At 39.5% G+C, this 13,084-nt stretch overlaps 1 protein-coding gene across 4 annotated transcripts in view; it reads right to left on the bottom strand.

Annotated features, from left to right (window-relative positions):
• The window catches only part of cyth1b (cytohesin 1b), a 225,176-nt gene that overhangs the window by 72,542 nt on the left and 139,550 nt on the right, over positions 1 to 13,084 (bottom strand). For all 4 annotated transcript variants that reach the window (XM_078571146.1, XM_078571144.1, XM_078571145.1 and 1 more), the window contains exon 2: positions 1,968 to 2,050. In XM_078571146.1, the coding sequence (XP_078427272.1) occupies positions 1,968 to 2,050 (83 nt within the window). The remainder of the gene's footprint in view (positions 1 to 1,967; positions 2,051 to 13,084) is intronic.

The raw sequence follows: 13,084 nt of genomic DNA, 5'->3' as shown, positions 1-13,084 counted from the left end.
GAATTTTGGATAGAATTGGAGGTACGTGCAGACGCACTGAAAAGAATGTTCAAGCAAATTCTTGAAATACAAGAGATTCTCACTTAAAGTGACAATCAAATCTTACTAAGCATTTCACAATATTCCGTTAATATTTTATGTCTGTTGTAAAACTGGTTAAGTAATTATTTTAAAGCTGACTGACTAATGGATCCTTCACTTAGCATGATTGCTGTTGGCAACAGTCCTGATTTTGATGGTAGCACTATAAGCTAAATGAATTAGTACTTCTGGCTGCATAGGTGCCAAGATCCAGCTAAAGCAATGTCTTTTCCCGGGATTTGCAAAGGCAGCAAGCAGAAGTTACCACTTTGCCTGGTTGCAGGTAAATATAACGCTCAGCCAGAATAGAACAATGACATAATTTTCCAATTACTAGTCTGTACAGTGTTCCCCTGCATACAGGAGGGTGTAGTAGTCAGAAATCAAGTCACAATTTGCACCTTCCAAACAATTACACACATCCTAAACTACAAATTCAAGCACACCCCATTCCTGTGCAGGCATGGTGAGACACAAGCTGTTTCCGATACTGGGTCGCTGGCCTCATGACAACCGGGCAGCTTAGTGTACAAGAGCAAAAGAGCGAAGTGCATTTGAAGATTGGGTCACTGCTGGCACTGCAACAAAGTGAGGAAGCGAGGCAGCCAGAAGGAAGTATGATTGGGTTAGGGGTTGGGAGATAGGGTGGTCAATAATGAAAACAATCAAGCATTGGGATGATAATCAGATGCGAGTATGAGGCGAGGGAATGGCCCGTCGCGTTCTTTGAGGTTGGGAGGAACATTATTGTTCCTCCCTGCTCGTTATTCAATAAGTCATTCTTTTTGCACCCTAGCGTGCATCCCTTTTCTGCTGTAGACCCGCTTTTCCTGGGTGCAGGCAGCAATGGCTGCCTTAGGACAAACCACTCTTATATGCTTATGCAAAGAGACTAACCCTTGTTTCAGTCATGGGAACTGTATGCAATTTTTTTGTCTCGGTAATATGGTGGGCAGTGCATTTCTGGTTTGCATGTTTACTTCTTGCCCACATATGGAGGCATTCACTATTTATCGCTCAATAACTAAGCAATGTGCAGCTGAATCCTTAAGCCAACATCTTTTCACTCCAGTTTGCAGTGAATATGAGGTAGATATCGTGACAATGAGAGCTCTAGCACACAATAGAAATTTTATGTCTTGAGGGGATAAAACAATAAAACAGATACCTCACAGTATTTTTGCACAAGACCTCATTGGATTTCCATAAATCATAGCAATATTATAAAGATCCCATGACAAATCTAGATGTTTAAAGGCACATTGCAGCAATTCATGAATAATGACAGTTGGCAAAAATCCCTGCTTCTATAGATCCCTGTTTGGAAGTTGAATATTATAACAAAACTTTCACCAAAATACTTAAATGTTGAGAGAATACACAGGCATTCACAAAACTAATAACACAACATAGTAACTGGGCGCATTCCTCAAGTGGCTGTTAAGCATCCCACTAATATTCTTGTCAGTTACACACTCTGACTGTTATATTATTTTAGTGAGTTTAAAATTTTCCAACTTCAGGATAGCATGAGTATTTCATACGGACTATTGTTGTGGCACTGTGACTTAAGTAGAGGGTCACTTATTTGTTTTCTAACCTTACAATAGAATCTGTTTATGCCAAACATATCCGCAAAAATACACTAACAAGAATCACGTAACTGTTCCTCAAACAGACCACAGGAAAACCACTTACTTGTATAGAGATTCAAACTTTTAAAAGTCATGTTTCACGATTATATAGTTTGCTTTAAAAAGATATTGTGCCCTCAGGAGATCACTCACATCTATATAGTAACAGGACCAAAATTAAAACTGGAAAACAGCAATCAAACGTTGACATCTTTTGTGTTTGGTTGGCATCTAAGACAATCAATTCCTTACCTGTATGTCAGCCAGGAGATCCTGTTTGCGCTGTCGAATGCTTTCTAGCTCTATCTCCTCTTCTGGAGTCAGGTCTGCGGGCACTGTAAATAAAGACATGAGCACAGTGAGCTGGTGAGATCAAGGCTGTAAAAGCACAACTGCTGGTTGGAAAAGCTCAGCTGTCCTGACCTTCAATGTCACCTGACCTACGTTTAAACAAGTCAAGAGCTGCTTCGCATGCTTCGTGCCTTTCACTCCCAGCCCTCATTTTTAATTATTCATAACTGACTGAAGTAAATGCCAAGAACAGAATAAAGCCAAAGATTTCCCCTCATTTAGATAATATATGCACGTTTATGTATATTGAACTCTATCCTAATACATAACATCCCCAACTCAAATGCTTAAGCAGCTGTCAAATAAGCAGATATGAAGATTCTACATTTTTAATTCAAACAAATTAACAATTTTGTCACTCTATATGAGGGAATTCAATGTCTAAGTACTATTTAATATACAAGTCTGTCAGACACTCTAAAATAAGCAGCAGAGCATATGGAATTATAATACCAATAACAGCTAAGGGATATATAATACAATATTGATGTACATTGATACACAGATGTATTATCAGTTCAAGATAGATAATAGCATTGCCAGAAAGAGGTTTGCCAATTACTATGAAAATAAATATTTAAAATCCTATGAAATTTCTGTTTCAGGTGTCATAACGAAAACACAGGATGATGACGTCTTTTAAAATGGGTGGCAGTGGAGAACTAGAAAGTACCACATATTTTCCAATAACATCATAATGTAGAGTTCAGTGAGAAAGAACAGATCACAATAAATTGAACTGCACTGGTGACTGCAAATTATTCATTCAGGTAAAGGATCAGTACAACTGGTCGTTGGCATGAAGAGAAACAACTTGTTGCTCCCTGCAGTGTAAGAGCTTTCATAAAGGCTTTCACACATGCAAAAGAACATTCAGATATAAGTTATGGATTCATCATAGAAGTGAGAAAACATTTCTTACATCTGTGACAAATCCACAATGCATTCTTTCAGGGAATTCTGTATAAATGAAAGGTTGCTGATAGGTTGCACATATTTCAGATAATTAGATCTTGTAGCGCCGTCAGCTAGTTTTACTGGTCCTTTACATGAGTAATCAAGTGAGATACTCAGTGTATTCATTTATCAGGCCATCTTCCTCCTCATATTCTGGTTATGTTCTCACGAAAGTGGTTATGAATGGTTGAAAATAGTCATGAAAGACTTTCTGTACAGCTATTGAACAAACACCTTAACCAGTCTTCCAATTCCAGAGCCAACCTTCTCCCACCACAAAGTGTAAGCTAGCTCAGCTCTCATTAGTGCACCCTGGCATTACGATGCAGGAAAAAGACCTGCCTTCCTACCCCCTCTCAGATGTGCACTAAAGCACTTATGGGAACATACTCAATTTAAATGAGTGATTTTCAGTGTCCACCTGCAGTTGAGAAATGCTAAGCAGCCTGCTTCCACTTTTGGCAAGATATTCAGTGCACTAAAACCTCCCCATCACACCTCAAAATTTCTTCCTCAGGAGAATGCAGACTGGCAACAAAACAAACCTAGGATTGATATGTCACCATTCACATCCTTAGGAGGTCCGAAAACACTTCACAGCCAATTCAGCTCTTTTTTTTTTTGAATGGTTGCAGTGTAGCAAATGCAGTGGCATTTAGCCACAGCAAGGTCCCACAAGCAGCATAATTGCCCAGGTAAACTGTTTTAGTGCTGTTGGTTGATGGATAAACCTCCAAATCGCTCTGCCTTCGTACCCTTATAATTACCTTTATTTAGGTTTAAAACACTAGTCTTAGACCCACACGTCTCCTCATCAAACTGAACATGAAATTCTATCATGTTATGATCGCTGTCACCGAAAGGCTCCTTTACCATGAGATTATTGATTATTGTCTCATTGCTCCTTACCAGGTCTACAATAGCCTGCTCTCTTGTTGGCTCTAGAATGTACTACTCTAAGAAATTGTACAGAATACATTCAATGAACTCATTTTCCAGGCTACCTTTGCCAATTGGATTCACTCAATCTACATGTACTGTAATAATCATGGATGACTTTAATCTACCTTTCTTATACACCCCATTTATTTCATCCTGTAAACTCTGTTCTATAGTGTAACACTATTGGTGTCCATTAACTAATCCCACAAGTGACCTCTTAGCTTTCCTATTTCTTATCTATACTCAAACTGATTCTACATCTTGCTCGTTTGAGCTATGAGGTCAACTCTCACTCTTGTACTAATGACATTCTTAATTAAGAGAGCTACCCCACCACCTTTTCCTACCTTCCTGTCTTTTCAAAATGTCAAATGCCCTTCAATATTCAGGTCCTTGCCTTGGTCACCTTGCAACCATGTCTCTGTAATTCCTATCAGGTCATACATATTTATTTCTATCTGTGCTAATAATTCATCCATTTTGTTACGAATGCCACCTGCATTCAGATACCAAGCCTTTAACTTTGTCTTTTTACCATTTTTGCAATCTCTGGTCTTATTTGCTGGTGCACTCTTAAGCCTGTACTTTCTATTGCTTTCTGTCACACTCTGGTTGTCATTACCCAGATCGCTATCCTGCACAATTACCTCATTGTTTCCCTTTGATTTACCACAGCTCTCAAGTGATTCCTTCCCCCCACTATTGAGTTTAAAGCCCTCTCTACCGTCCTCGATATACAACTCACCAGAACAGTGATTCAAGTGAAGACCATCCCAACGGTATAGCTCCCACTTTCCCCAGTACTGGTGCCAGTGCCCCATAAATCAAAACCCATTTCTCCCACCAGTCTTTAAGTCGTACATTCATCTCTCTAATCTTATTTACCTCATGCCAATTTGCTCATGTCTCAGGTAATAATCCAGAGAATATCTTTGAGGTTCTACTTTTTAGTTTAGCCCCTCACTGCTCATCCTCCCTATTCAGAACCTCTTTCCTATATATGTTGTTAGTACCCTCTCAGCTGCAGAAAACTTTGTTTATCCCCCTGACTATACTATCTCCTGCTACCACTACATTCCTACTTAATCATCACCACCCCCGGCCCACTATGAATGGCTTCCTGTACTATGATGCCATGGTAATTTCGCTCATCCACCTTACAGATCTCGCTCTCATCCATACAAGCTGCAAGAACCTCTAACCTTTTGGACAATTGCAAGGGCTGAGGCTCCTCCACTTCTACCTTCTTGATCCCCATACCTGCCTCACTTGCAGTCACACCCTTCTGCCCCTCACCAAATCAGACAATCCTATCCTAAGGGGTGTGACCGCCATAAGCATTACGTAAATAATGTCCACAAATGGTCTTTTTTTTTAAAGGGAGGTATGGGTATAAAAAGCCTACTCAATCAGAAACACAATTAAACTTGGTTAACAATAATCAAACTCTGGTAATACAAACATTTATATGATCTCCAATATGACTTGAACATTCCACCCCATGCAAAGGAAGTTAACCAAAGTATCAGGAATTTTACAGCGCAGGTGGGTCATGAAAAAATTCCTAACTTCTCCCTACATTGTTTTGAATATCTTAATTTTATACCGTCTACCAACTTACTAACCATTCAAAATTGTTTGTTCCTACTTAGTTTAATGACCGCTGTCATCATTTTGAACACTTCTCAGATTTCCTCTTATTTACTTTGTTCTAATTAAAAGAGCACTAATATATCTAGTTTATTATAACCAAAACCTCTAAATCCTGATATGCTACTAACTCTCCTCACTGTGCATATCCTTCCTAAATTAAGGCAACCAAAACTGGAATTAATTGTGGCCTAACCCAGATACAGTAAAGTTGTTTTTGCATAGCACCTTATCATGTGGAAACATCTGAAAACACTTTGCACAACAAATTACTTTTGAAATGTGGTGGATTGCCATGCAGGTTAATGCAACTATTCTGCATGAGCAATAACCCATAGTCAGCGATAAGGTGAATCACTGAGTAAATTGTTTTTTCAGGACACATTTGTTGAGGGAGAAATGCCCGATAGGACATGAGGGAAACTACATGTCATTAATGCCCATCTGATTACCAGAGGCAGACAGGATCTCGATTTAACCTCTCAACTGAAAGATGGCATCTTGAACAAGGGACACACCCTCAATAATGCACTAGACTATCAGCTTAGTTTTTGAAAACAAATAGAATTCCAACAATATTCCAATACAGTGGTCATTTCTACCATCTGAATCAAGCTAAGACACACCAGTTATCTTAAACTATTCTGGCAGCTGTGATCCAGATTCTTTATGTCACATCCAGAATTGCAATTCTCAATTGGAGAAGCTATTAATTCATATTTATTCACATGAGTTATGGGTTGGTGGAATGTAAAAATTTATTTTGAGCTCAACTGTGCACATTCTGAACTAGGATATTTTGCCCTCAGAACACTACTTTAATAGCTCAGCCTTTCCACTCCCAGAAATATATCAGGATGGCTTATCTCTCAATGTCATATATGAACATTTTGAGCATAGCAAGTTTAGATAATGTGCATCATTCAGAGTGCAATATATCCATTACATAGTGCAACACCAATGTCTCTACACTAATTTAAGTTCCTAAGAATACCATCAGGGTTTCTCAATTACCAGCTTATCTATTGCCTGTGAAGAGCTCAAAACGATAGAGAAACATAGAAAATAGGAGCAGGAGTGGGTCATTTAGCCCTTTAAGCCTGCTCCGTCATTCAATATGAACATTTTGATCCTCTATCTCAACGCCATAGCCCCACTCTTTCCCCATACCCGTTGATGCATTTAGTGTCCAGAAATGTATCCATTTCCTCCTCAAACATATGCAAAGATTTGGTCTCCACAGCCTTCTGTGGTAGAAAATTCCACAGGTTCACTACCCTCGGTGAAGAAATGTCTCATCTCAGTCCTGAATGGCCTATCCTATATCCTTTTTTTTTCATTCACGGGGTGTGGGGGTCGCTGGCTGGGCCAGCATTTATTGCCCATCCCTAATTGCCCTTGAGAAGGTGGTGGTGAGCTGCCTTCTTGAACCGCTGCAGTCCATGTGGTGTAGGTACACCCACATTGCTGTTAGGAAGGGAGTTCCAGGATTTTGACCGAGTGACAGTGAAGGAACGGCGATATATTTCCAAGTCAGGATGGTGATTGACTTGGAGGGAACTTCCAGGTGGTGGTGCTCCCATCTATCTGCTGCCCTTATTCTTCTAGATAATAGTGCTCGTGGGTTTGGAACGTGCTGTTCAAGGAGCCTCAGTGAATTCCTGCAATGCATCTTGTAGATGGTACACACTACTGCTACTGTGCAGCAGCGATGGAGCGAGTGAATGTGGTGCCAAACAAGCAGGCTGCTTTGTCCTGGACGGTGTCAAGCTTCTTGAGTGTTGTGGGAGCTGCACTCATCCAGGCAAGTGGGTGTATCTATCACACTCCTAACCTGTGCCTTGTAGATAGTGGACAGGCTTTGGGGAGTCAGGAGGTGAGTTACTCATCACACAATTCCTAGCCTCTGACCTGGTCTTGTAGCCACAGTATTTATATGGCTAGTCCAGTTCAGTTTCTGGTCAATGGTAACCCCCAGGATGTTGATAGTGGGGGATTCAGTGATGGTAATGCCATTGAACATCAAGGGGCAATGGCTGGGTTCTCTCATGTTGGTGATGGTTATTGCCTGACGCTTGTGTGGCGCGAATGTTACTTGCCACTTGCCAGTCCAAGCCTGGATATTTTCCAGGTCATACTGCATTTGGACATGGACTGCTTCAGTATCTGAGGAGTCGTGAATGGTGCTCAGCATCATGCAATCATCAGCAAACATCCCCACTTCTGACCTTATGATGGAAGGAAGGTCATTGATGAAGCAGCTGAAGATAGTTGGACCGAGGACACTACCCTGAGGAACTCCTGCGGTGACGTCCTGCAACTGAGATGTCTGACCTCCAACAACCACCGCCAACTTCCTTTGTGCTAGGTATGACTCCAACCAGCGGAGTTTATTTCCCCTGATTCCCAATGACCCCAGTTTTGCTATGGCTCCATAATGCCACACTGTCAAATGTAGTCTCGATGTCAAGGGCAGTCACTCTCATCTCACCTCGGGAGTTCAGCTCTTTCGTCCATGTTTGAACCAGGGCTGTAATGAGGTCAGGAGCTGAGTGGCCCTGGTAGAACCCAAACTGAGCGTCAGTGAGCAGGTTATTGCTCAGCAAGTGCTACTTGATAGCACTGTTGATGACCCCTTCCATTATTTTACTGATGATGGAGAGTAGACTGATGGTAATTAGCCAGGTTCGATTTGTCCTGCTCTTTATGTACAGGACATACCTGGTCAATTTTCCATATAGCCAGGCAGATGTCAATGTTGTAGCTGTACTGGAACAGCTTATGATCAGACTGTGATCCCTTGTACTAGAACCCCCAGCCAGGGAAAACATTCTCCCCACATCTAGTCTGTCCAGCCGTCAGAATTTTATACGTTTCAATGAGATCCCCCCTCATTCTTCTAAACTCAAGTGAATGCAGGTCTAGTGGACCCAATCTCTCCTGATATGACAATCCTGCCATCCCAGGAATCAGTCTGATGAACCTTCACTGCTGTCCACCTATGGCAAGTATATCCTTTCTTAGGTAAGGTGACCAAAACTGCACAAAATACTCCAGGTGTGGTCTCACCAAGGCCCTGTACAGCTGCCGTAAGACATCCTTGCTCCTAAATTCAAATCCTCTTGCAATGAAGGCCAACATACCATTTCCCTGCTTGCTGCACCTGCATGCTTGCTTTCAGTGACTGGTGGACAAGGACACCCAGATCCCTTTGTACATCAACATTTCCCAAGTATCACCATTTAAATAATACTGTCACTGTTTTTCCTTCCAAGGTGGATAACTTCACACTTATCCACATTATACTGCATCTGCCATGTATTTGCCCACTCACTCAATTTGTCTAAATCTCCTTGAAGCCTCTTTACACCCTCCTCGGCACTCACATTCCCATCTAGTTTTGTGTCATCAGCAAACTTGGAAATATTACATTTGGTTCCCTCATCTAAATCATTGATATATATTATGATTAGCTGGAGCCCAAGCACTGATCCCGGCAGTGCCCATTAGTCAATGCCTGCCACTCCGAAAAATAATCCATGTCAATGTATTACCCCCAACCCCATGTGCTTTAATTTTGCACACTAACTTCTTATTTGGGGCTTCATCAAAAGCTTCTTGAAAACCCATATCCACTGGTTCTCCCTTAACTATTCTACTTGTTACGTCCTCAAAAAACTCCAGTAGGTTTGTCAAACACGATTTCCCTTTCATAAACCCATGTTGACTTTGTCTAATCCTTTGTCTAATATTTTCTAAGTGTCCTGTTATCACATCCTTTATAATAGACTCTAGCATTTTCCCTACTACTGATGTTAGGCTAACCAGCCTGTAATTCCCTGTTTTCCCTCTCCCTCCTTTTGAAAATAGTGGGGTTACATTTGCCACCCTCCAATCTGCCGGGGCTGTTTCAGAATCCACAGAATTTTGGAAGATGATAACCACCACATCCATTATTTCCATGGCCACCTCTTTTCATACCCTGGGATGTAGATAATCAGGCCCAAGGGATTTATCAGCTTTCAGTCCCATTAATTTCACCAGCACTATTTTTTTTTACTAATGCTAATTTCCTTCAATTCCTCCTTCTCACTAGACACTTGGTTCCCTGGCATTTCTGGGAAGTTATTTGTGTCTTCTTCCACGAAAACAGAACGAAAGTAGTTGTTTAATTGCTCTGCCATTTCCCTGTTCTCCATTATAAATTCTCCTGTTTCGGACTGCCTTCGCTAATCTTTTTCTTTTTACATACTTACAGAAACTTTTACAGTCTGCTTTTATGTTCCTTGCAAGTTTACTCTCATACTCTATTTTCCCCACCTTAATCAATCTCTTGGTCCTCCTTTGCTGAATTCTAAATTGCTCCCAGTCCTTGGGCTTGCTACTTTTTCCAGCAACTTTATATGACTCCTAATTATATTGCCTATGATTAACAAAAAAAAAGAGAGCAAAATAATTGCTTGGAATAGCATATGAGATAGGAGATTTGACCAAGCTGTAAAGAAAAATTGGACATGTGCCAAAAATGTGAGAACGTTTTGTTTTATATGCAGTGCTCTAGAAACTCTCAAGTTCTGGAGTATAATTATGCCAGCATCACATAGCCTCACAAATAGGATCAGGATCTACAACAGCATAACTCAAAAATGACCTTGTAAATAAATAACTTGCATCTATATGGCACCTTTAACGTCATAAAATGTCCCAAGGCATTTCACAGAGACATTATAAAATATGACCATGTTACATTTGACTTTTATACACAGATAGACACATCCTAGATTACAAGTTTCTGTTTCATTGATACTACAGTAACTAACATCTCAAAACAACAGTATTGTACATTTCAAATATTATTCTGTTAATTACATTCCAACATTAAATGTAAAAAATGCTGAACTTGAACTGTTCAAACCAGTTTAGAATGGATCTTTTACTAATGGTGGGTTAAAAGGAGGGGGAAAGATTAATTCCTAAACAGTGACTGACTGGCCTCCGCCCCCGGATGAACCAAACAGTAAACTTCTGTTGTATAAAAGCAGCTTTCTTCAGCTGTGGAATTACACGGTACAGCTCTCTGTGCTAATGGCTAGATATATCATCAGGTTTGCACACAATGCAGAGCTCAACAGTGGCCCGAGAATCTCTAGAAGGACAGTCATTTATTTCAACACATGTTCACTCCTACCTCTAAATTTGTGAAATATACTCAAAAGTTAAAAGCATACCTCACTGCAACCCTTGGGTTAAAAGTGCACCAAAATTTCATGTTAAACTACTGAATATAAAAATCTCAGTCACATCATGCACAAATAGCTCCAACACATAAATTGGAGTAAGTTCAGTATCCATCTTAAAAAGACGCCTCACTGCTATCACAAATGGTATTTATCTGTTAAAAAGCAAGACGGTATACATACTGTCAAATACATACTGTAAAAGCAAAATACTATGGATGCTGCAAATCTAAAATAACAGAAAAGTCAGGAAATGCTCAGCAGGTCGGGCAGCACCTGTGGAAAATGAAACAGTTAATGTTTCAGATCAATTACCTTTCATCAGAAGTCAGTACACATGTGCTGGATTTGAACTCTTGCTTGTATGTAAAAATGAGACACAAAACACACATGTTCATCGCGGATTTTAGAATGTTGGTGTTTCCGTAACAGTGCCCTGAAATGCCAATTGGATACTTAAATACAAATCACTTCATTGACATCTCACAACTGGAAAAGTTTTGTTGGTCCAGCATGTGGCCCAAATGATTTAAGTGCAGGGTTAAAAAGAACTGTGGGATTATTGCTCTTTTGGAGTTAAATTAAATCTCTCAATTTTGGAAAAAAAAACAAGCATTGTTTTGACAGTGGCTTGTCAGAACAGTGCCCTGTGCAGGTGGGTAAATTAACTAGTATTATATGAACAGAATGATCATGTCTGTCATTTAGAATTAGAACTCCATCCAATATATTGACAAGGGCAACAACTGCTATGTAAAATTTGAGTAACTTCACAATTATCTTCTTTATCATTCACAAGATTAGGGATTTTCATCTGATATACATTTCCTGTCTCTGACTATGGCCTTTACAGAAAGCAGTACAAGCAGAAAGTGGAGTTTATTTAGAATAAGGCTTTGCACCAAACTTCTCCCATACAAGACCATCAAAGCACATACTTATGAAGTAGGGCCAGAAGTGCAATTCCAGTGAAAGGACATAGCTATTTTACATGCATTAAAACTAGCTTTCTAAATTAAATTTACATTAATAATTACTGTATTTGGCACTTCTGTAAAAGCTGCTTGTGAATAATTAGCTACTTAATTCAGGTCACTGTTAATATCAGTTTCACTATCACCAACAAGTTAGTACAAATGTCAACTGGATAACTAACTATATAAGTATTTAGCAGTTTTTTCATTAATAGCAAACAGAATTACCAGACTTTCGCTGACATAAACAAGAATCACTTCTCTCTGGTTTATAGATGCAAAAAAATTCCACGAATCTTATCAATGTTTTCCCTTCCTTATCAAAATCAAGATCACAATGACAATCTCACCCTGTTTTTCTCTGTTTCACATTGACATTTAATCGAGAGCTGTACAATGTTACATTTGTTCTGAATAATCGTATGAAAATTTGCTAGCCTTAAGCAAAATGACAGGAATTTACCAAAACATTTTTTGAAAAGTCCCAGGGAATTGAACTGTTGGACATGGATGTAAAAAGTTAATAAGGCTTAATTTTACATTGCACTCTGCACAGCAGTATTTTAAAATTAATATCTTATTGAAAGACTTATGATATTTGCTGCACATTTTATTTTCTCCCACCATCACAATAATAAATTATATTTAGCAAATTACGAAAGAAAGTAACAAAAGTGTAAAGTTTTTTGTTTGGACAGAGGCTGGTCGACTTAGAGGAAAATGGAATTTATTTTGGAAGCATTACAAAAAAAATCAATATATTGTAGTGCAGTTATTTTCTTTAAATATCAGAGTTTAAAATTCTATAGGCTTCTCTGCTGCAGTTTTGTTACTGATAGGTTGATAAATTAACACAATTGCTGTTGAAATTCATATATCAAGTCATGCACTGTTTTTAGATTTGTACTATATTACAGTGTGTGCCCTGAAATTTGTAACACTTAACCAAGTCTGTTGAAAATGGAGGATTTCCTTCAACGTAGCCTGGGGCTCTTTAACATATATACTGTTCAAGGACTGTCCTGCCTGGTAATATGCTGAGTCTGACAGGTCTGAGGTACTGAACACTGACACCAACTGTTGAGAAGCAGATGGTTTGATCCCAACAGACACATGCTGAAACAGCATATATTACACCAGGGATTTCATTATGCTTTTCAGTAGGGCACATTTTCAGAAAGAATGGAATTCTGTTAATATACAATTGGGTTATTATCCAAGAACCGAAGTCACGGTGTTAGAGTAGGCGATGAAATTC

Source organism: Cetorhinus maximus, chromosome 24 (genome assembly GCF_964194155.1).
Source record: "Cetorhinus maximus chromosome 24, sCetMax3.hap1.1, whole genome shotgun sequence".
NCBI classification, from domain to species: Eukaryota; Metazoa; Chordata; class Chondrichthyes; order Lamniformes; family Cetorhinidae; genus Cetorhinus; species Cetorhinus maximus.
This window is presented reverse-complemented; position numbering and strand designations above follow the sequence as displayed.